The 23,190-nt window shown below is 43.6% G+C and overlaps 9 protein-coding genes across 9 annotated transcripts; 4 read left to right on the forward strand and 5 right to left on the reverse strand.

Moving 5' to 3' along the window:
• Window positions 1-96: 96 nt before the first annotated feature.
• On the forward strand, window positions 97-2,760 carry L203_101116 (uncharacterized protein; the record flags this gene model as incomplete). The annotated part of the gene is made up of 12 exons (XM_066210561.1): window positions 97-217; window positions 278-755; window positions 812-884; window positions 941-1,027; window positions 1,082-1,211; window positions 1,265-1,320; window positions 1,381-1,419; window positions 1,469-1,541; window positions 1,603-1,738; window positions 1,788-1,839; window positions 1,898-1,970; window positions 2,033-2,760. The coding sequence occupies 12 exons, from the start codon at window positions 97-99 to the stop codon at window positions 2,758-2,760; spliced, it is 2,046 nt and encodes a 681-aa protein (XP_066066658.1).
• A 153-nt stretch (window positions 2,761-2,913) lies between these two features.
• L203_101117 (uncharacterized protein) lies at window positions 2,914-3,953 on the reverse strand (the record flags this gene model as incomplete). The annotated part of the gene is made up of 8 exons (XM_066210562.1): window positions 2,914-2,994; window positions 3,059-3,160; window positions 3,215-3,311; window positions 3,359-3,471; window positions 3,527-3,594; window positions 3,643-3,701; window positions 3,752-3,836; window positions 3,887-3,953. 8 exons carry the CDS (start codon window positions 3,951-3,953, stop codon window positions 2,914-2,916), a joined length of 672 nt encoding a protein of 223 aa, XP_066066659.1.
• A 171-nt stretch (window positions 3,954-4,124) lies between these two features.
• L203_101118 (uncharacterized protein) lies at window positions 4,125-6,045 on the forward strand (the record flags this gene model as incomplete). The annotated part of the gene is made up of 8 exons (XM_066210563.1): window positions 4,125-4,168; window positions 4,221-4,234; window positions 4,284-4,549; window positions 4,863-4,948; window positions 5,005-5,110; window positions 5,158-5,499; window positions 5,554-5,677; window positions 5,729-6,045. 8 exons carry the CDS (start codon window positions 4,125-4,127, stop codon window positions 6,043-6,045), a joined length of 1,299 nt encoding a protein of 432 aa, XP_066066660.1.
• Window positions 6,046-6,104: 59 nt separating this feature from the next.
• L203_101119 (uncharacterized protein) lies at window positions 6,105-7,487 on the reverse strand (the record flags this gene model as incomplete). Its single annotated transcript, XM_066210564.1, has 7 exons — window positions 6,105-6,297; window positions 6,351-6,520; window positions 6,575-6,715; window positions 6,783-6,994; window positions 7,048-7,332; window positions 7,392-7,425; window positions 7,485-7,487. 7 exons carry the CDS (start codon window positions 7,485-7,487, stop codon window positions 6,105-6,107), a joined length of 1,038 nt encoding a protein of 345 aa, XP_066066661.1.
• A 338-nt stretch (window positions 7,488-7,825) lies between these two features.
• Window positions 7,826-13,838, forward strand: L203_101120 (uncharacterized protein; the record flags this gene model as incomplete). The annotated part of the gene is made up of 30 exons (XM_066210565.1): window positions 7,826-8,233; window positions 8,284-8,508; window positions 8,568-8,651; window positions 8,715-8,989; window positions 9,044-9,234; window positions 9,287-9,405; window positions 9,458-9,940; window positions 9,997-10,031; window positions 10,081-10,330; window positions 10,392-10,450; window positions 10,505-10,599; window positions 10,653-10,670; window positions 10,718-10,754; window positions 10,800-11,147; window positions 11,206-11,308; window positions 11,374-11,511; window positions 11,560-11,677; window positions 11,735-11,878; window positions 11,928-12,099; window positions 12,150-12,231; window positions 12,282-12,417; window positions 12,474-12,566; window positions 12,628-12,725; window positions 12,784-12,867; window positions 12,932-13,081; window positions 13,133-13,169; window positions 13,229-13,527; window positions 13,580-13,610; window positions 13,666-13,758; window positions 13,807-13,838. 30 exons carry the CDS (start codon window positions 7,826-7,828, stop codon window positions 13,836-13,838), a joined length of 4,437 nt encoding a protein of 1,478 aa, XP_066066662.1.
• A 299-nt stretch (window positions 13,839-14,137) lies between these two features.
• L203_101121 (histone H2A.Z) lies at window positions 14,138-14,805 on the reverse strand (the record flags this gene model as incomplete). The annotated part of the gene is made up of 5 exons (XM_066210566.1): window positions 14,138-14,191; window positions 14,254-14,390; window positions 14,442-14,548; window positions 14,617-14,639; window positions 14,710-14,805. 5 exons carry the CDS (start codon window positions 14,803-14,805, stop codon window positions 14,138-14,140), a joined length of 417 nt encoding a protein of 138 aa, XP_066066663.1.
• Window positions 14,806-17,638: 2,833 nt separating this feature from the next.
• On the forward strand, window positions 17,639-18,735 carry L203_101122 (uncharacterized protein; the record flags this gene model as incomplete). The annotated part of the gene is made up of 2 exons (XM_066210567.1): window positions 17,639-18,036; window positions 18,090-18,735. 2 exons carry the CDS (start codon window positions 17,639-17,641, stop codon window positions 18,733-18,735), a joined length of 1,044 nt encoding a protein of 347 aa, XP_066066664.1.
• A 1,040-nt stretch (window positions 18,736-19,775) lies between these two features.
• On the reverse strand, window positions 19,776-21,214 carry L203_101123 (uncharacterized protein; the record flags this gene model as incomplete). The annotated part of the gene is made up of 6 exons (XM_066210568.1): window positions 19,776-20,543; window positions 20,598-20,689; window positions 20,752-20,879; window positions 20,935-21,019; window positions 21,077-21,119; window positions 21,167-21,214. 6 exons carry the CDS (start codon window positions 21,212-21,214, stop codon window positions 19,776-19,778), a joined length of 1,164 nt encoding a protein of 387 aa, XP_066066665.1.
• A 547-nt stretch (window positions 21,215-21,761) lies between these two features.
• Window positions 21,762-22,973, reverse strand: L203_101124 (uncharacterized protein; the record flags this gene model as incomplete). The annotated part of the gene is made up of 3 exons (XM_066210569.1): window positions 21,762-22,030; window positions 22,081-22,862; window positions 22,912-22,973. The coding sequence occupies 3 exons, from the start codon at window positions 22,971-22,973 to the stop codon at window positions 21,762-21,764; spliced, it is 1,113 nt and encodes a 370-aa protein (XP_066066666.1).
• Window positions 22,974-23,190: the final 217 nt, after the last annotated feature.

The following is a 23,190-nucleotide window of genomic DNA, read 5'->3' on the forward strand; positions in this document are numbered from 1 at the left end:
AAATTATCAGTGAACATTGTAACATACTCACTTCTATTACAGCAAGTTCGCTCACTTCTTTCTCAGCTATTCAGACACTTTTCATCGCCATCATTCATGTCTCAGCTACCTAGCGATGACATCTTTGAGCCTACTCAATTATCACAACCTACATTCAGTCAGACACAAAATACTCAAGGCTGCTTAAATAGTCAGGTAGAACCACGCCACAAGTATTGTACGCCCTACTAACACTCCAAATCTCTCAATTGATTCTCCATTGACTCAAGGTCTGTAGGGGCAATCTTTATCTCGACACATTCAGATCGAGACATCCTCAAAGTCCCTTGGTCCAAGCCTTTTGTTCAGCTAGGACGGGGCCCACATGCCCTTACGAGAAACGATGTTATTCTTGCTGAGAAAAGAGTGTCTAATATCCACTGTCGCTTCACTTTGGGCATACAAAGCGCAACCGGAAGTGAATTATCAGCAGAAACCACCCAAGCATGGAAAGATGGGGAACGTGAACCAGAAGTATGGGTAGAAGATCTCAAGAGCAGCAATGGCACTTTTGTCAATGGAGCTCGAGTCAGTGTCCGTCGGTTGTTACAACATGGAGACGAGATTTCTTTGGGTCATCCAGAAACACTTGATTACCATGATGTTCGGTATATCTATCGCTCAATTGGAAGTAAAGGTTCCAGGACAGACACAAGCAGTCATGAAACCCTTAGTAAAGTTGGCGAAGTTTTTGAAAGATACCAGTTATTGGAACGGTAGGCTTTCAAAGAGAATCATATAAGATAATGCTGAGATGAAATATGTATTCTAGGCTGGGAAAAGGTACCTTTGCAGAAGTTCGTAAAGCCGTGGACGTGGAAACCGGCGATATGCGTGCTATTAAGGTAAGATTTCTCAGAATTGGTGAATTGATGCATTGCTGACAAGCTCGCCATTGAAGCAAATTGTGAAACATCGTTTTGCAGGGAATACCAAGACACTTCAACTATTCCATAGAGAAATTAACATTACGAGAAGCTTGGAACATGTCTATATCCTCTCCTGTCTCTAAAGAGACATTTCGCTGACAAAGGGTACCTAGGAGAATATATGTCGTTTGATCGATTGGTATGAGGATCCTCAACACATATGTTTGGTCCTTGAATTTGTTGACGGCGGTGATCTTCTTGACTACATCATGCAATGGCCAAATGAGAGTGGTGGCGGGTTACGTACGCCTTCTGAAGTACTGCATGAACATAACTCCGCTCTAACCTGCAGATAGCCGAGAAGCATGCCATTGAACTAACGATTCAAATCTGTAGGGCAATGGCCTATACAGTGAGTAGCATACCAATATCAAAATTTCCATGCTTATCTCTGTAATATCTTTTTCGTTAGCATTCAAAAGGCATCACACATCGAGATCTTAAGCCAGAGGTTGTATTGTGTCACTCAAAACATGATGATCAGCTGATAAATTCTATAGAATATACTTCTAAGCAAAGGAGATAATGGTTGTCCAAAAATTAAAGTTGCGGATTTTGGTCTCGCGAAAATGAGTGAGTTCTTGTCCACCGAAGTTAAGTCCAAAGAGAAAGATGCCTAGCCCTATATTGTTAGTTCATACGAATACTATGCTTGTCTCCATGGTTGGAACGCCACAGTATTTGGCACCCGAAGTCGTTATGCAGACTAAACAGCAACCAGGATACGAAAATGTGGTAGATTCCTGGTCTGTTGGAATAATTGTGTACAGGTTGGTTGTGTCGCATGGTCCTTATGTTTTCTTGAATAACTTCTCGCAGTATGATGACAAAAGCTCTACCCTTCGATGAGGATAGTGAAATACCTGTAGATGTGTGTATTTGACACTTTTACTCAGCAGGCCGTTCAATACTGAGTTATTTGTGTACAGCAACGTGTTCGAGCAAGATTCACCCAACCAGCAGATCTTTTGTTATTAGAGCAAGTGGGTATGAGTAAAAACGGTAAGTATGTTTCACGGTGAACTGGACTGTAGAGAGCATACTGTGTTATTAACAAGTGTCAGCTATTGATTTTGTAGCTAGACTTCTGGAGAAGGATCCGGCCAAGAGGTTGACCATGAAACAAGCTTTGAGAAACCAATGGCTCTCTGACCCTACATCACAACCGACAGCGTCTCAACAAGTTGGTTTGGGGGGTGATTCAATGTGGTCTATCCAGTCTTTCGACTCTCCTATCCCCTCAGACTCTTATTTGGAAGTTGAATCACCCTTTCAATGGGACCGTCCAACGACAGCGTCAGGTACAAATCTAGAAAGTGGCATGGGAGGCTCAGACGATTTCTCACAGCCTATGACTAACCTTCACTTGGCCACGCCAGATCCACTCGATTCCCAAGGCGGCAGAGATGGCAAGGAAAGCGGGCATCTCGAAGCTCAAGATTCGCAGCAAAGACGACCAATATCTCTCGCTCTATTATCGCCACCTCCTACAGCAATAAATGGTGCTGATGACACTTTTTCAGTGCCAACACCCTCCTCAGCCAATTCCACACAATCTCATCAGAAGCGAAAATTCGCTAACAACCAAGAAGACGGAGAATTAAATTGCAATGAGGCGGAACAACAGGGGGAGGTAGTTTTAACAAAGGATCAATTTTTAGACTCGACATCCCGCTTGGAGACAAAAAGAGATGAGGAGCAGAAGACTGTTGCGGAGAGATGTCATATGCTGGCTACAAATGGCAGGTCACCACGTGTCTCAAGGCCGCGAAAATCTACTCGACTGGTGTAGCAATATGGATGTTGATGGATATTGCGTCAAAGACGAGAGTCTGAAACGGTGATGATTTCCCTATCTTTGTGATTTCTGTGCAAGTCATAATTTCAATTGAGCTATACTGTTGTACATATCCTTCTTCAGAAGGCTTGACAGTAAAAACACATTTCATGCAGCGGACTCCTGTCTTGGCTTTGCAATTCGAAGAACCAACAAGTGTTCACGCCCGGCACGACGTCTTAGTATTTCCTTTGGCTACAAGTCAGAGAATGTTTCATATTGATCCAGCTAACAAGTCAATTTTTGAACATACTTTTGTTTGTAAACCAAGCGACAACATCATGGAAGATATTTCAGGAATATTGTTCTCTTGTATCGCAACGAGATACATACAACCGTTGAAAGAGAGCAATTGCTATGAGAAGAGTCAGAAACAGTCGCTTTTCTATCATCCTGAGAAATGGTGTACGGGTAGTAGGCTAAGAACTCTGTTCGTCACATCCATGCCATCCAATCCGCCTGCCCAAGCCCCGCTGATGTCTCTCTTGCCTTGAGTGGATTTTAACCTTGGTTTCGCATTAAAATCTGTCTGAATATTTACTTCCATGCTCACTCGTGCGAGTCAGTCGGAACATATGGCGGATTGAAAATTAGTACATCAATCTTCTTTGCTAAACGGGGCAGAAAAGGCAGTACAAGATCGCATGCGACTGGATCCAGGATGAGCTAACCTTGAGTCAACATGTACTCAAGCACCAAGGCCAGCGAGAGAAATGAGTACTTGATTTGCCGTCCCGGTGCGTGAGGTAGTAGAGCATGCGTATAGGTTTATATCTGTTGATATATTGTCTATCTGTGTTATCAACGTACAGATTCGCACTATAAGAAGTTGCTTACAACTATTGCCGTTACCAAGTAGATTAGTAAGGAAAGCAGACACTATCCCAGAACCAGAACTAAGCATTAACTCAGTAGACCTATCAGCATTTTAAAGTAAGAAACGTACCCTATTTCCAAGCATATGCTGGGCTTCAACGATCGTAATTCTTCTACGTCTGCTTCTAAGGCATCAAGAAGTATGAAAGAATCTTCTGAGGATTGCCCATGTTGAGTATCGATACATGGTTGATAGATGTCTTACCTGCAGGCTCATAAACATTTTCGTAGTCTTTCTCAGTCAAATGGGAAATGATAGGTGTCGGAATCATTGTTGTTGACGAAAATATAAATTTGTGCCAGATAATTTTGGAAAAGGTAATCAAAACAACTAGATATAATTACGTAAACGGTATTCCCTTTGACTACACCATTGAGTTGTAGCAATGCTCTAATGTTGATACAATTGTTATCATTCCTATTTGTGACTAGCGCCCAACAACATGAATGGAAATTCACATGGCATCAATAATATGAATACTATTCTGTGAGTAAAGTCATGGTGGACACAATGACACTGACTTGATCCTATTCAACAGCAAACGCTTGGAAGGTAGGAAGTCCAAGTGATAGTTTTAACCATCATTCTAATGCCCATGTAGCTGTCACTAGTCGCCTGGAAGACATTACAGTCTCTCAGTCCTCCTCTCTTAAAATATCAACAGCAGTTACTCATGAAGGTCTTGCTGGCCAGGTTCCTCCTCCACCTCCTCCTACTCCTCCTCCTGTTCCAACCTGTTCTGCTGCTACTGAAGCTATAAACACAGTGTCGCCCGCAGTCCAAGCCTACAAAAATGAGATTATTAACGCAGCTCTGAAGGCATTTTTGGGTCAGGCCAAAGAAGTCGGCGGTCTAGTCGCTGAACACGTGAGTTTCCAACCCTGGATGCAGGAGATGACTCTATAGTCATCGCTTTTCGAGCCTCTTTGTGAAGCTCAGCTCAGTTTTCTCCACCTGGCATCCAATCATAGCGAGCCTGTTTCTCCTGCCGCACTTGGGCCACTGCTTGAACCTCAAGGCAAAATCATTCAAAACATTCTAGAGAGCAAAGATAAGTTTGGGCGGTCCAAGGAGGGTCATGACTGGTCTATTTGCTTTAATATATTGAGCGAAGGGGTAGCAGCCTGGGGTTGGGTCCAAATTGTAAGCTGATTTCACTTAAATGCTTGCTAAAAGTTAGAAGCCTACACCGGCACCTGTCATTGGTGAGATGAAAAACGCGACACAGTTCTGGTGCGATCGCGCATTTAAGCAATACAAGAACACGTTCGTGTATATATGATTGTTTCATTGCCCAACTTTGACAGCTGATAAGAGCGTAGCAATTCCGCCGTTATTGCTTGGAGCAAGTCTTTTATTGATCTACTTGATACTCTCCAGTCATATGTTAAGCAATGGCACACCACTGGGGTTGCGTGGAACCAAAAAGTAAGCTGTAAATGCGTATGCGTCTTCAGAAGATCTAATAACATTAGGGCTCCCCAGCTCCATCAACCTTCCCGTCTAGGTCCTCAGCCCCACCTCACTCCCCTGCTCCAGCTGTCACAGCCAGTAAACCTTCTACTTCAACTACCTCAGCATCTGGAACAGGCGCTTTACTTGCCGATCTCAATCGAGGTGGTGCTGTAACTTCTGGCCTTCGCAAAGTAGATCCATCTCAAATGACTCACAAGAATCCTCAGCTTCGTTCTGGTAGCACAGTATCTACCGATAACGCAAAGCGACCTGCTCCCCCTGTCAAACCTAAACCTGGTTCATTCGTTACTGCTAAAAAACCAGCTAAAATAGAGCTGGAGGCTGGCAACAAGTGGATCATTGTCAGCCAATTTTGTTTGCCTTCTTTGAGAATAGCTGACGTAAGAAATAAACAGGAAAACCAAGAAGATAACAAATCAATCAAAATTGATAAGACCGAGCTTCACCATACTGTGCATGTTTTCGGATGCAAAAACTCCGTTGTACAAATATGTGGAAAAATCAATGCAATAACCATGGGTAAAGATGATTCATCACAGTTGTTCCTTGACTGATTCATCGTTCGATCAGTTGGATGTAGGAAGACTGCCATCGTCTTGGAATCAGCGGTATCCTCTTTGTCAATCACTTCATGCCCGTCTTTTGAGGTACAAATTACAGGCTCTATTCCTACCATCCAGATTGACACGACCGACTCTGGTCAAATTTATCTCTCCAAAGAGTGCATGAAGGTTATAGAGATCATTACCAGCAAAACGAGCAGTATCAACATATCTGTACCTACAGGCGAAGGAGGTGACTTTGAAGAAAAGCCCGTGCCGGAACAGATGAAGACCAAGGTGGTCGACGGAAAGCTGATAACAGAGATTGTGGAACACGCTGGATAGATCAGCAAAACATTCCTACAAGCACCATTGCCTGTTACAAATGAAAATGCATATCAATATTATGCTGCCCCGGCGGCACGATATAAAGTAACGATATTGTCGTCTCCCGCAACTGCAAACTGCTTTCCAGGTGCTAAAGAAGTTGCGCCCTCGGGCTGCCAAGCGAAGCTCCAAACTTCGGCATTAGCAGCGGAGGTAGAAACGCAGCTGCGTTGACCAATATCCCATAGTTTGATAACTTTGTCAGCACCGCTGTTGCAAGATCAGTGCAAGTCTATATTGAAAAGTATTTGAGCAGAACGCACCCGCTTCCCAGTAATTTTGAATCTGGTGAGGCAGCGACTTTGAGAACCCAGCTCTGGTGACCTTGCATCACTGCAACTGCCCCTTCCCCCTTCCCACCAGTATCCGACTGCGAACCAGCTCTGATATCGTATAGTACAATAAGATTGTCGTCTGCACCTGAGAAGAGCCACTGCATAGACTTATCAATAATTTTTGGCGCTCACAGTTAAATTTAGTTACTGACTTGAGAATCCGGAGACCATGAGATGGTTCGTACTGCCTTGTTGTGAGAAGAATAAGTAGCGACAACAGCTTGAGATTCGACATCGACGATAACTACTTGACCTTGCTCTGTGGATAACGCCAACGATCGACCGTCAGGAGACTATTCAATTTAAACAGAGATGGTAAGACGATGAATCTTTGATTGAACATATATAGAGATTACATACAAATTGCAAGTCCATACCAAACTTCCCTTTACTGCCTTCAATCGCTTTACTTTCCCGGGTGAAGACCCCTCTACCGGTGTTGTTCCCATTGTTTCCTAATTCTGTCAGAGTATCTCCACCTGGTATTGTGCTGAACCCAATTTTAGAGGAACGCCCAGACCAAGCAAAGCATGTGGATTGAGGATGAAGAGCACAAGAGAAGGCAGGTATCTCTACAAAGCCGTAATCAAGGAGCGTTACGCTGGAACGAGTTGTATGCACTTACTATGGCCGCCATCAATGATCTCTTCTCTTCCCGTATCAACCCTCCCTAGTTCTATACCACTCTCACAATCCACAAGGACGATGGTACCATCAAGACTAGCAGCTAATGCGTGTTGTCCATTTTTGTTTATTGACAGGGAAGAAATAGCAAGCGGATGAGAAGAAATATCATATACAGGCTTTGTGAGCTCATCGGCATCCCAAATACGTAAATGACCATCCGCAGAGGCTGATATAATTTTGTTGGAGGAACTCCACGCAACGTTCCAAATGTGATCGGGTAGGGCTATCAATATAATTCATTTCGTCAAGAAATTTCCATAATAATCATCTCTTGCATCATACCACTTGTAGATTCTTGTTCAAGATATGCCAACGACTAAAAGTGTCAAGTAATCAGATTTCAAATTACTTGTAATAGAGAGATGAGCTTCTTACCATGACGGATACCAATCTACTTGAGCGACTGTCTCTATAGCGCGACTTAACGAGAAGCAGCGAATGCAGGTTTTTACAGAATTGGTCTTTAAAATTGAAATAAACAGACTAATTAATTTCAATGATAACGATATTGCGAGGAAGTACTTCTTGTTACATCATCACTTTATATTTGATGCCGTTGGTTATTGAAGTAGTAATCCATATCAAAACTTTTTTTGCTCCTTTATGACTTTCAGGTAGAAAGGAGTGCAGCTTTCACATAACATGGAAGATTGGACACAAACATTTCATGAAGATTATAAGCCAATTCGCTCTCAGCTTTTATCGCCAACTTAGCGATGTCTGGGAATACTTACCACCATATTCTGCATCGAACAGTCCCTCTAATTTGTCAGGCTTTAGTCACTTCCCCAGAAGATGAGACAGTATGGCTGGAGGGCCTTCGACTAATGTCTAGTCCCAAGCTTCGCCCTGCTCTTGCCAACACATCCTCAATTTGGCTGCCTCTACTCTTGAAAGGGCTAGAAGTCACGAAACCGAGAACAGTTACAAGAGAGGCACTTAAACTTCTTTATGAGGCCGCAGGAACTCTGGATGTCATGAAAAGCTGCCTTGTGAAGCCTTTGAGATCTCTCAGTAAAGAACGGGACGCATCGGAAATGGAGGAATTCGCAAAAGTATTAGGACGTTTGGATATAAATATAAGAAGAGGCAATAAGGAAAATAGGTCAAAGAGTGCTCTTGATGTGCTTCTTGGTTTTTACGAATTTCAACAAGCGCTAACTGGCTAGCGTAGGAAGGAAAAGATGTTGCTCCAGACAAGCCCACGGAATCCCAACAACACCCATTACTAGGTGAGATTCTAGCACACAATCTCCCCCCAAAGCCAAGAAGCGTTCAACATGCGTGGTCTCAGACTCTGTTTGTGTCAGCCCATGATAGCCCCGCCGTCTGGCTCCACAATCTTTACCAGGCCACTCTTGAGGCGAGCAATGTTCCAGAGCTGGTCATTACTTCTCGAGTAAGTCAGGACTACACTGCTATTGGTTACACCCTGGTCTGAACTAATATTTTAATTAGCTGGGGCAACTTATACATGATGAATTGTTTCATACGGCTTTTCTTAAATGTTACCAACAAGTGGAAGAAGACGCTGCTTTCATGGTGCGTAATTCATGGGTTTGATGTTGACTATCCATTGGTGGTCTCGCTGATATTTCGTTTTAGAGCGCAGTGGACAAGAAGCTGGTATCTTTGTTTTCTGATGCCAATCTAAGCGAAGACGTTGTAGTAGCCATACTAAATTTGTTGGCTTTTTGTTCTAAAGAAAAGGTCAACTTCTCGCCGTCGCTGCAAGAGGCTGCCAAAACCTGCGCTTTGAAGAATTTTCAAGGTGCTCTCAATCAACCTTTGCCTGGAATAATATTGTGGTACATGGAACAAAATGCGGAGGCTTTTCCTACTCAGGAAAACGTATCTAATCTTGTAGAAGCGAATATAAGGTAACGTTGCTAACCTCAATGGTCATGAATCTGCTAACTTTAAAAAATATATAGGGTTGGTTCAGCAGGATATGACGCGGCCTGGAGCAGTTTGCTGTGGCTAGAGAACGATTGGAAAGTTGAACCTGAGCCTATGTGGATTACTTCTCTGAGTCATTGGCAACGAGCTCTGGATGCCCAAAACAAGATTGATCAGAGGCAAAAGATTACAATGTACTCTTCATTCAATATTCAAATGATTTGTTGTAAGCATGGCTGCAGCCATAAACGTAATTTCACTGAGTACTGAACGAATAGATCATGCCCTTGGTGACTTTCAGAAAGGTTACAAGCTTGCACAAGAATATTTTGAAGGCCTCGACGATAATGAAAGAAGAAATACTGCCCATTGGGCTACGGCTGCCGCCTGGCACATGGTGAGTCAAAATATTTCTAATCAGCGACATATGTGAACTAGAGGCGACGCAGGGAGACTTTGATACCATGGCAGATTATCTGGCTTTCCATCCCAAAGGGACTAGTAAATCACTCTACAAGGCTATTATCGATGTTCATAACGAGCAGTATGCCTCTGCATTCCATCACATCAATAAAGCCCAAAGCCTATCGTATGATGAGTTGCAAGCTCAGCTAGGTATTGGACCTCAAGTGGCTCTAAAGAGTCTTGCAAAAACTGAGTTTCTAGTAGAACTTCAGGAAGCAATACAGTATAAGTCTCAACCAGAACTTAGAGAAAATATTCTTAACACTTGGAAAACTCGCTTCAAACGCAGTCATGCAGACGCTAATTCATGGCTGAAACGGCTCGAAATCTGGACCCTAGCTTGTCCACCATCAACTTATGAGCTTCAATCATGTTTCTTGAATACTGCTAAACTATGTGAAAGCACAGGAATGCATGAAGTGGCTCAAACAATAATAAAGCGAATCACGCCCAAAGCTACGCCTCCAGTACGTAACAAATTTCGACATCTGGTGTGTTATTACTAAAGTTCTATCTTTGAAAGGGATGTAAAGTAGAGTATACTAAGCTCAGGTTTGAGTGAGTACTTTGATGCCTTCTCGGGGACCAACTGACAGTGTTTCTGTAGGTGGAAAGAAGCGTATCAGAAACAAGATCGAGAAGAAATGGAGAAGGTGTTACAGCATCTTCATGATCACACTGATAGATATATGAAGCATCTCAACATAAATAAGGATGAACTTGAGGCCACTGGATTAGGTCTCCAGCCTCTTGCTAGCACAAATGAACACGACTCTTCCGAGAAAAAATCGCTCTCACGGCGTTTCTATCGCCTGGGGGAGTGGACAGCGGCGATACAAGATTCCGACTGGATACAGGTGAATAGGATGTCCATAGAGGACAGTCAATTGTATAACACTAACAGCAACACATCTTTAGGATAAGCAATCAACCGTTCTAACATATACATCTTTGGCTTCTAAATTGGATCCTGTTTGGTTTGCAAACCTTTTATTATTGCATGTTACACCTCTGATTGATTATGTCTGTAGGCATACCGCTGCTTTTTCCCTTGCAGAGAGATCCATTACCCTTTTTGAAAAAAATGGGTTTTCTCGATCTGATAGCGTCGCAGTAGGAAGCTACAGTGAGTTGGCGAAGAATCGAGAAGACACACATAATCTTATTAAAACTTCTTAGTTGTTCCAGCATTGAGAGGTATGCATGCTGAACCACAATCGAACGACACTCCTAATACTGAGCAGGTCTATTCCAAGCTGCTCGGACGAAGGAGAGCCCTGAGTATGTCATTAAAGCTCTGCTTCGGCTGGTCACACTGTGGTTTAGGTTTGGCGAGAACCATGCGGTCCTGGTTGAGGTCGAGAATCAGCTAAATCTGACAGATATTGAACCGTGGCTCTCCGCCATTCCACAGCTTATTGCACGTTTGGGTACACCTCATAAAGACCTTCAATTCACCCTCATCAGTCTCCTTAAGACTATATCCTCACATTATCCGCATGCTGTGATTTGGCCTCTGTTGACGGCAACTCAAACGAAGAAAGTAGAACACCAAACAGCTGCTAGAGTTATTATGGATTTCATTTGCAGCATGCCCGATGGTACACGTCTGGTCAATCAAGCTGAGTTGGTCGGCAAAGAGCTGATAAGGACGTCTATCTCCTGGATAGAGAAGTAAGCTTCATATTCTTTTTAGCTGAATTCATTCTGTGGACTAATTTATTACTGCTAGATGGAAAAGTCTAATTGATCGTTACGTATACATTTCAGACTTGGCTGAAATACGCTGGCAAGATGTGCCGCTCATGTGGGAGGAACAGATGAAAAAACTTAAAGTCCGTTTCAGTCTACAAAACAATTCTCGTCTGCTAAACAGCGTCAGACTGATATATGATTATAGTATCCTGAAACTCCAGATGAAGAATATTTCGTGCAGCAATTCGGTGAGCAGTTGCAACAAGTGAACAAGATGTTAGTGCGGTATGGCTCCACTCGCCAATTAAGTCTTGTCAACAACGCATACCCTCAATTATCTCGCGTATGTCATTTTCCTATTACACTGTATCTTTTCTAACAGAGTAAATAGCTGTCTGGAGAATTTGACGCCCAACTAAAACAATGGACACTTCCTGGGGTCACATTACATCTTGCCAGTGTCGCTCCTCGACTTCTCGGTCTAAGAGATTGTATTTTGACTGTACCTGGTGAGCTTTCTGTTATACAGATATTGGGGAATCCCGCCAATTCATTGATCAACGTAGGCAAATACGACCCACATCTCAAGCTTGACGACCAGCTCTTCATTGACAGCTTCCGGCCTACACTGCATGTTCTGTCTTCCAATCAACTTCCCCGAAAGCTTGTGATTCGTTCGTACTTAAATGATCATACATTCCTTCTAAAAGGTGCGTCGTCCAATAAATGAATTCCTACAATTGTTGATATCTCTCACAGGGAAAGAGGATCTTCGTGGTCATGAAAGGATCATGCAATTATTCAATCTTATTAATACTTTGCTCAACCATCGCTCCGACGCCTTTAGTCGGAATTTACACCTTTTACCATATGAGGTTGTACCTCTATCTCCATCAGCAGGTCTTGTTAGTTGGGTACCCAACACCCAGCAGTAAGTTTTTTCTGTAATAGTTGAAGACGCGCGATTTGACTATGCCTCAGGTTACAATCAATTATTCAAGCAAATAGAGACAAAGAGAAGAACCACTCACTCACTAACAAGGAGCGTGCATCCCTAATAGGAGTAAGTTTTTACACTCTCAGTTCATTTCATCTTACATACTCGATTCACAGTACGACCTGGATACCTACCTCACTAAACTGCGGAACCCAAAGTTTGATATATGGACAGAAATGAGTGCTTATGACAAGTTTCCTCTAAGCACCAAGGTACAATGTTTGAAAACTACTCTCTCCTATTCAAACCAAAGTCAGTGTGATGAGACGTCATTTGAATCAGGAGTCTGACATGTAGACCATTTATAGGCGATCTTAGAGATGTTCTTTGGCAAAGAAGTCCTGACGCCGACATTTGGATAAGAAGAAGAACAAATTTTGCCAGAACAATCGGCGTTGCAAGTGGGTAACAATACTAATAAGTTGCCTTTCATACAGGTATTGCTGATGAATGACTTTGCAGGTTTTGTCGGGTATATCATCGGTTTGGGTGATAGACATGGTAGCAACATTCTGATTGACCAACTCACCTGGGGGGTGCTACACATTGATTTTGGTGATGTCAGTGGCCAATTTTTTCTTCTGATTTATAATGTCATACTCTGACATGTGACTACAGCTTTTCAATATAGCGCAAGAACGACCTTTCTGTCCTGAAAAGGTCCCATTCCGACTGACTAGAATGATGACAAACGCCTTCGAGGTTAGCAATCTTAGTTGCTGATGATGTTGAACATAAATACTGACGATTGATGTCATTAATGAAGCTTGCTTCTAGAGGAGGGCTGGAAACCCCTGGATCAAGAGGATCATTTAAACAAGCTTCACTAATCACCATGGATGTATTGCGGTATAGCCGCAGCACTTTACTTGCTATGTTGGAGACGTTTCTTTATGACCCTCTCCTTTCATGGAATGTAAGCATTCATTGTTGGACTCAAAGAATTGCTAGTAACTTTGACGATAAGGCCAATCAAGATATAGCATCAGAAGCAGTGATTAGAAGTAGGAGTTTTCATCAAAAAATCATTTGTGTATTATTAACATGCTTTCTCCCTCTTTAGCTGCAGAGTATCCAAATGAGGAGGATCAAAAAATCCCTCATGCACAAGAAGGCAAGTTTGCAGACGATGCAAAAGAGCAAAAGACAGCAAAGAAGCTATATCCACATAAAACCGAGACAGGACGACACGTCCCAACTCTAGTCAAGCCTCAGAGCATTGCAGGACACCCTTTAGCAGAGCAAAAGAATTCCAATGTCATTGATAATATGAGTGGCTCATTGATAGCTACTTATCTCCAAACCAATTCTTATATGGCCAAAGTGTCAAGTACTGGCATGACTAATAGTAAAGCTTTACAGGTCAGTGGACTTTCGTTTCTTATGGTTGAACCTGGCTTATTCTTTGTTACAGGTTCTTGCGCAGATAGAAAGAAAACTTATCGGTAAGCTAGCGCTGCATTGTACTCAAACCTCAAACTGATGCCCACACTCACTCAGGCTTCAATGAGCATTCCGAGCAGCCTCTAACTGTAAAAAAGCAAGTTCAAGAGTTGATTGAAGATGCTACGGACCTTCGAAATTTATCACAAGGTAAATATCATTGGCTTGAATCATCTAAATTGACTGACTGGTTCTTAGGATATGTGTGGGGTTGGCTTCCTCACTGGTGAGAAGAGTACGAAGGAATTGTGTGATATGTCGTTGTGTTATGTTTTGGAACGATTTAGAGCTACAGTGCATACACGTTGCTCATGTACATATGCACATGTAATTATGAATGCGTCCATGTTTTGATCTTGTTCATATTGCTGGAAGAAACAAGAACTAATGCTGATTAATCTGTTACATCCATGTCCCAAGACCAAGTAACAAAAGTGATCATTTCTGTCAAGAGTGGCTGATCTGGTAGCTTTACCTCACATTTGATTAAGTAACAACAAATCGATTGTATAGCAGCTAAAAGACAATCCTAAGCGTCCATTGGTTTAAGCTTCTTAATTGGAGCACCTTTTGAGACAAGGGACTATACATGTTCATATCAACATATGATCAATTGATGGTCGGGTCGCAAAACTATCTACGTACCTTGTGAATATGGGGCAACACTCCACCGCCGGCAATGGTGGCTCTGATCAAAAGGTCAAGCTCTTCGTCGCCACGGATTGCAAGCTGAAGATGACGAGGTGTGATACGTTTGACACGCAGATCCTTTGCAGCATTACCTGCAAATAAAAGGTTAGAACTAAAACAGATTCATTTCAAATGACACAAACCAGCAAGCTCAAGCACTTCAGCCGTCAGATACTCCATGATTGCAGCCACATAAACAGCCGCTTTGGCCCCAATACGAATGTTATTTGCATTCTTGCTTCGTAAAAATCTGTACATGATGTTAGCCTCTTGTCAAATACAGTGAGGCGATAGTCTGCGAATTGACGAAAGACTTGCCGATGAATTCGACCGACGGGAAACTACCAAGACATTGGATGCATCAATCATTGTGTTTAGATGAACAAACAAAGGATTCTTCTCCTTGCTCACCTGAAGACCAGCCTTGGAAGACCTTGTGGTCAAAACCTTGGCTTCTGACGAAGTCTTGGATTTCCCCCCTTTCCCGCCGCCAGCCTTTGAAGACATAATGTGACTATAACCGTTTAAAATACGATAAACGCGTAAAAGAAGGAGCAAGATGGATAAAGATTTAAATATAATATATTCGGAAACGCGACGATTGTTGTTGTTTACGTAGTAATATCACGTGACCTTTTATAATGTTATGACGACACTATTTTGTATAATTATTTTCTTCATTCGCTCGTTTTCCTTTATTCCAACCGTACATTGTATCTCAACATCCATAGTGATGCTGATTTTGAGCGAAGCTGAGATATGTCGCCATTGTCATACAAAAAACGAAGTTGCGAAATCGATACGCCATAGCATGCCAGCTCACCGCTGGTATGTGAATGCCCATACGTGGAAACTCAAAGCATCGCGTCTGCAGCTCCTCAACGCGTGGCAAAAGCTGAAAATTGAAAGAGAGGCAGCCAACACAGCCCCATTTCTCATTCTTTTTTACCCGTCGCTACGCCCCAATCATCAGCTGCCAGCAGTACAATAATCAACCGAAGCGGATACAGCTCAACGATCCCAGTTAAAATGAGCCTCGTCATGCTGGATTTGATACCGCTCACCTCCAGTCACCCATCCGAGCAAACGATGTTGATGGTAATCCGCTCCCGTCAAGCGTTTCCATGTCATATGTTGGTGTATATGGTTTTCGCGTCTAGGTAACCGTCCATGTTTTTCGGAAAAGCATGAATGATAGCCATTGCTATCAGATACATTCCAGGGATGATGCCCATGACAAAAAAGGAAAGCCCGTAAACAACCCTTCGGGTTTGGCTCAAATCCCGCAAACCTTGATGATAGACCTGACTTGTGAGTTTTCTTTTTAATTGTTCTAGCGGTATGCTGCAAAACAGCTTACTTGTGATACAGACGGTTATTGCCTATTTGTGTCACCAAAAGGGAAATGCGTCATTGTGTCTGTAATCACGGTAATGGAATAAGCGAACATAGCAAGCCCATCACTATTCCTTCATTACAACCGCATTACAGCCATTCCCGTCCACGCCAATCACGCCAAATTCCGAAATAGAACCGACGAACGGACCATTCTCCATCTCAAAGAAAACGACAGCCCGCCACGCTTCACATACCAGCTACAAAGTTCGGATCTCAGGGACAAGCAATATCCCATCTCACCATGGTATCGCAAAAGATGATAGAATACTGACTAGAAAACAATGTCGGTACGACAAAAAACCTTCGGTCACCCGAGTCTCCAACGGGGAATATGTTTGGACCGCTATCGTACATCGCCCATATGTCGAGCTGTATAGATGGATCACACTGCCAGTCCATGATGCTGAATCGTATGCAGCAATGGACAAGCAGTGGATGCGAATAGAACTTTACCCATTTCTACTTTTGGCATTGGCATGTCAGCCGTTCCTTCTCTCCATCGCACAAGCTCTTGATCACCGGTAATTGACAACAAGCAGTAGCGTCATTCAGCTGACATATTGATGCCGAATGCCATATCCATGGTTGCCGGAAATGTATATACCATTTTTCCATTTACGCCCTCAGTAGCAGGATTACGTACAAACCTGCCAAAGAGCACGTAGAACTAAACGGAGAATTGATTGGGCTTGCCCTTGTGTCTTTACGGACTATTACGTCAGCGGGTACCCTGTATGGCGGGTATCGCCGCCACCTGAGTCCTGAGTCCGCGACAAATACACCCTATTGGCCAGTACCGAAAGAAGCGGCCCACGTGGCGGGCCGACTTTCTTTCTTTCTTTTTCTTAAATTTAATTTATTTTTTATTTTTTATTTTTTATTTTCTACCCGAATCCGAAATGGCCACTTTTATTTATTTTTAATTTTTAATTTTTTCTATTTGCTCCTTGAATTGTTGATGGCTTCCTTTCCGTTAACCCTTGATATTGTTTACCCTTTACGCTGATAATTTGTACAATCCCATTTGTTCTTTGGTTCTTTTATTCATAAAAGCGAGTGGTTATACACCGGGACGCTGTGACTACAAGCAGTCAGCGAAGCATTGATTCCCTCAACCAGCCGCTCGGTCTCTCTCTGGAGTAGCACGCAGTAGACACATTGGCGTAGAAGGCCATCGTAATAGGTGAGTGCTGTTCTCGTGCGTACAAGCAGGGAGACGTCTTGGGAAGGAGCGAGGGTAGGCTCATCTGGGTGCGCTGTGAGATGCAGACGCTTGGCCCATGTACGTCGAGAGATGCCTCTGGCAGAAAGGTTATCTACCCTCCTTCCCTGTCGATCCATTCCATCGTTCTTCCTTCTGTCTCCCTGACCTACACAGAGTGGTATCCCGTCCGTACATTTCTCTTGTGACTGCCATCAAGCACGTAGGGACATCCTTTTGGCGTGCTCCAAGTCGTTTTGAATCATGTTGGATGAAACCGCGCTGACTATCCACCTTTTTCCCCTCGTTCTGCATCCTTTGCCGTACCACACTCTCTCTCATCCACTCGCTTTCTGCTTCTCCTGCGACGCTTGACGCCATAACCACGACATCCTTTTTGCCCATCTACTTGACCCATGTACACCTCGAATCGCTCGATGCATCTCCAATCCGCCACGGTCACTTGGCCGCAAATTGCCGACCGATGATTCTCCTCGGGTTCTCTTTTCGGCTTTTTGCGAAAATCCCGACTGGCGTTGACGTTGCCGACTGTTGCCGCGTGCCTTTCGCCAACAGTGTACGACGGAAAGGCGCGCGCGGAAAACCCAGCAACAAGTGTTGCAAAGTCCCGAGTGAAATAGCAGACGGTGGCAGTTTATATTGTAAGTTTTGATTTGTTTCTTGTCGGCTTTGGTTGTAATTATTCTTTTTTTCTTTTTGTGTTTTATACACAGTATCGACATGTCGACAGAAACCTCTCCGCATCAGACTCATCATACCATGCCTCCCTATCCATCCTCCGCCCCTTCTCTTTCCACCCACCCACAGTCGATTCCCGACACCTCGAGCGCATATGGTGGCGACCTATCTCTTGGCTCGATCAAGACCGAGTCTTCTGTCAGTGAGCAGGCTGTTCAGCGGTCTGCATCACAGAGTGCCCCAACAAAAGGAAAAAATGGAGCAACGGGCCCGGCGGAAGGAAAGGCAAAACCCCACGTTTGTCCTATTTGCCAGAGAGGATTCACAACCGGAGGACATTTGCAGAGACATCACAGGATACATACAGGCGTCAAGGCTTTCAAGTGTCCCTTTCCCGGCTGCGAAACAAGGACGAGTAGACAGGATAATTTACAGCAACAGTGAGTTTACCAGTTCAAGTTACTGTTTTGCAAGGGGTGCTCACTGGACTCAGTTATCGTACCCACTTATCGCCTACACTGCGACGAGGATCTGGATCGGCCGCTCGAGCGGCAGTCAATGCAGCGATGGAGGCTGCCGGGTTAAAATCTTCATCTTCACGACAACCACGAAAATCCAAGAGCTCTGCAAGCACTCCCACCTCTGCTACGACAAGCCACTTTCCCTCTCCATATGCTCCCAGCCAAGGCCCAAACCCTTATGCTGCCTATATATATGAACAACAACATGGATATCCTCCGTATCCTATACCTCCGCCTGGCGTGACGATGCCGCCCCCCTCTGGAACGTCTAGCAGGGTGCCATCGCCAGTGAATGGTCACGCTACTGCAACTTCGTTGCCGCCAACCCACCAGCAATCGTTCTTTTCTCAACCTTATACTCCCACCTATGCATCTTACCCCAATGTTCATCAGCAGCCTCCTTACCGTTATCCTGCCGGCGGGATGCCATATTCTTCACCCTATCCTCATCACAGCCTATACTCTCCTGCTATCGCTTCCGATCATAGCCAACACATGTATAGCCCTATGCAGAGTAACTTTCCACAACATTCGAGAGAAGGGTCGTATGGACTTTCAACGGCGGGTTATGGAGGACGGAGCCCGACTTCAAACGGCTACGGCAATACGCGCAGATAATCAGACAGTGTTCTTGACAGTATCTATAGTGTTGTCATTACTTACTATTCCTTGGTCTCCTTTCGTGAGCAGAATAATTAGACGGGTTTTCGATTATTATTATATACGCAATGAATCTTGGTTTTTTTTGAAAATTTCTGCGTAAACAAAACCTGGTGATGAGAGCTCAAGTAGGACTGAAGGCAATGACTTTTATCCAAATGAATGTGTAATATGTCCACAAGTTTACATATCATCGGACAGTTGTTCATAGTAAGGTAGTGCGTCATGGCATGTAACTGACAGAACCGTCTTTCCTCAGGGAAAAAGAGGGAACGAAGGGTTAGCTAAAGGGCGTAAGCTTGTAGATAACAACTTTTATTGATCCTTGATCCTATCTTATCTTTCAGGGTCTGAGAGTTCGTGTTTCCCACTCTCTTCAGGTTTTAAGTCATCCCTTGGACTTTGAGTGTTTTGATCAGACATCTTGGGTTTTCAAGTATCAGAGAGTGCAATGAGTGAGGTGTCGCTAGAATCTGGAAGGCATATATAGAAGGTCTATGATGCAGAGTGTTTAGAATACAAAGGTCCAACAATGTTGTCAAAGATGACATATATTGAAAATGAGAGGTAAAGTTTGTAAAAGCCAACCACTAGCCGTTAGTCCAGGTGTATATCGCAAAGAGTGAGTAGATGAGGCGGGCATTGCAGTTGGTATATAGCTGTAAAGAACGACTCTATTCTCTAACGACACCCTTCTTTGTTTTCCGTTTGCATCTTTATTCTCAATGAATGGTATGCGATAACGCCAGTGAAGATACCTTTACCTATGTTGGAGTCTAAAAACAACCAGAAATTGATTTGAAAATGTATGGTGTTATCACTGGTATTGTGCTTAGCCCAAGATAAAACAAACATATCATTCTTTACCCTCAGTCTCGATAAGCTTACAATATCACTGCGCTACGAGTGCTAGCAATCTCAAATCCCAAACAAGAAACTCACGGCTCTCAAAATCATGAGAATCCGTCACGGCTATTACCCCTTGGTACATGCATTACCTATAAAGCCTCATTGGCACCAACTCCCTCTATCCACTTTCCAACTCCACCACATCCTTCCCACGCCTCTTGTCCAGCTTCTTTCTCCGCAGTACTCAACATTGCTGTGTTCATTTTCCATCTCTTGGTCGCTCTTAACCCTTCAAAGAGAACGCGCACTCTTGCTTTGTCCTCCGCTCCTCGTTTTGATCCATCTTTCAGCGCCATCAAGACTAAGCCTAGTGTATCTGGCTCGAGAAGATTGCCCAGAATCTTTGGGATATTGGCAGGCGGATAGAGTGATATAAGAGAAAAGTTGTATGGTGGAGAGAGAGTAAGGTGGCGCAGAAGGGAAAGGCCAGCTCCAGGAGAAGTAGATGCCACATCTAGAGTCGAGGGAAGTGGAGGCAACGATGTTGGTTTTGAGGGCTCATCTTTGCTCGCAACAGGTTGTGAGTGTATAGAATATTGTTTGCTAGAGTCAACTTTTGATTTGGAAGGTGAAAAGGTCTGTGGAATCGCAGCTAGTGTCGTATCCTCTGCCGAATTAGACGATGAATTTGCCACTATATATGATGACTTCTTCTTGTCCCGAGACTGTCTCATCGTTGTGAACGAAATTTTCTCGTCTTGCCCCGGTGACATATCTTCTTGAACTGCTTTATGGATTTTCAAGTCCTGAATTCGGTCTGTTACTTTAGACAAACCTCGCTCATCCTTATTTTCGCATTGGCCATTTATGGCAGGTGCAGTCAAGTTTGGCGGTGTGCAAGGTCTTTTAGGAGATCTCTTCCCAATCAGTCAGCATTCGCGAACCTCAGTTACACAGGATAGCAAACAAACCTGTTCCTTTTCGCCCAATTTTTGCTTCAATTCTCTCAGCTCTGCTTTGGCGGCCTCGTTCTGTTTGTCTAAGTGTAATACTTGTTCCATGTCTTGACGGGACGTCAGTCAGTCATAAAATTGGCTCAATTGCAAATCAAGCTATCAGCTTTACCTTCAATAGCTTCTTTTGCTCTGTTTTGTCCCTTTCTAGCCATACCCCGGCGATACAGCGCTTTAACGTTGGATTCGCCTTTGGGCAGCTCTAGCGCTGAAGAGCAGTCTCTTTCAGCATCTTTGAATCTAGAATGGCAGCCAAATCAGCTACGAGACTAATGCTGAGCAATGAAGAGCTGACTTGTCTAATTTCAGATAGGCTAGAGCTCTATTACAATAAGCTATTGGATCTTGGGGATTGAAAACAACAGCATTGGTATAGTGTCCTAGATTCTCAGTCACTTTGAGTAGCGATTACCAAAGGTCAAGGGAATTTGACAGACCTATTGCCTCTGCCCATCTACCTTTTTTGAAAGAGGCATTGCCCTACACTTGTATCAATAATCTACTTCAAAAGAAAGGATTGTACACACATCTGCGCGAGCTTTTTCAGATCGACTAATGTCAATTTGTATTGACATCTTGCAAATTACTTGTGATTGAACACTTGGAAAAAGAAACAAGAGAATAATTAGAATATATGTGGCTGACAGAAGTGGAGGTGTCCAATGCGCTGGTGGAGGCAAATCAAAAAGGCAACAGAATATCTACTATTATCGAATCATGAAGATCGATGATAATGGCATACATACATGCGCGTTGAAACGAGTATATAAAGCGCAGCTACAACGGGGCGTTATACAAGATTCATAAATAGACATACAGATCAGAAAAGAACAATGAGTCGAACGCTAAAAGACCAAAGAAAATTGACGTGTTTTGAAGCGATAATCGTATAATTTCCACGCACTCAGGAATGTAGACTTTACGCACAAGGAATAGTTGTATGCAGACGCAAGATCTCTAGATAGTCGTGACTTTGTAAGACAAGCAATGTAGCTCCGGTCCATCACTGGGAAGAAGAGTGTACCGAATGTGAATGAAAGATTGATACAGAAATCAATGAGCGCTCTCGTTTCCATGTTCGTCATGGATGGATGCTAAGATTGTAGCGGGAACCACATGAAATTAGCCTGACACATTATCTTGGGATTCAGCCGATCTTTCAATCTCATCTTGCCCATTCTCAATAACAATGGCCATTTGATCGTCAAACACAATACCGTCCCGCCTGGTATCCCGTTGATTGTATGCGGCTTCGTTCCACGGGTCATGTCCCTCTTCCCAGTGACGCCAGGTTTGATTGGGTGAATGGACCCGCCGCCGGACAGCATACCTTCCATCAGCATAGTTTTCTTCATTTTCATCTGTCTGTTCTTGGGTCCGTCGACGAAGACCTATTAAAAACAGGTAAGCTGATTTGATATACGATAGGCCGATGACTGACTGATGGATGATGAGCGTTGTAACACATAATCATTTCTTCGCTGTGAATCCGCGCCATCGACCATTGTGTCCAAGGCATCATCCATCGTCGAGTTACTCGCAAGGAGATTCCGATGAGAAGCTATAGATGTGAGAGATCTACGGCCTGGTCCGCGAAAAGGAAGAGGACGGATGGGGCGGTCGATCGGGTTAGAATCGGGTGACTGTCCATTCTCGGTATAAGGCTCTAATAATGCTGGTCTATTGCTGTGTATTAAGGAGGTAGAAGCAGGAATTTCGGATGCAAATGGCTGACTCATAGATCGGTGGCTTTCTACGCCAGAATCCAGATTATAGCGAGCGGTAGATGTTTCATTGACTGATTCTTGCCAAGACCAGTCAAGAGGGTCTTCTCTTGATAGATCCCATCTACGTGACGCGGAAAAAGGTAAAACATTGTTTACAGCCATTCGCTGACGGCGCTCTGGGGTTGGAAAGCGACTGGAAGACGGGACATCTGCGATTGGTATGGCAAAAGGTAGAGAAGATGGCACATCATTGTGGCGAATGGAATCAGCGTGATGACGGTTGTAAGGCCGGCTGTAGGCGCGTTTGACATAATCTTTCTCTTCTTTCGGTTGGTCGCCCAAGCAAAACAACAACCTAAAGAATATCTCTTGGACAGCCTCATTTTCGGGGTCCAACGTCTTGACAAAAGTACGGAATCTCCTGTTAGAGAGTGGCTGTTTTAATAATGAAGCATCTTTGGGCAGATTTCTCTGGTCTCGTTCTTCTGCTTTGTTCCTAATACCGTTAGTTGGTTTACGGCTCTATACAGGTGCAAGGAGCATACAAGAGATGCTTGATTTTGGAAGCCAGTTCGTTTTCATATTTATTTTCTTGCCACTTGCCCATGACGCTTGTGTCTTTTAATATGAAATCCTCAAGAAGAGAAAACTTCTCCTAGATAGATAAAAAGAGAGAGGAGAATTATAAAAGACAACAACCAAAGTAAATGTTGAAAAAAGAAATGATAAAACTTATGAAATCGAACCAGGCACCCAAACATTCCAGGAGGGAGGCATTACTTATCTGATACTCCATTTTAAACACCTTTTAGAGAACATATATT

The sequence above is a fragment of the Cryptococcus depauperatus genome, chromosome 1 (genome assembly GCF_001720195.1).
Source record: "Cryptococcus depauperatus CBS 7841 chromosome 1, complete sequence".
In the NCBI taxonomy this organism is placed as follows: domain Eukaryota; kingdom Fungi; phylum Basidiomycota; class Tremellomycetes; order Tremellales; family Cryptococcaceae; genus Cryptococcus; species Cryptococcus depauperatus.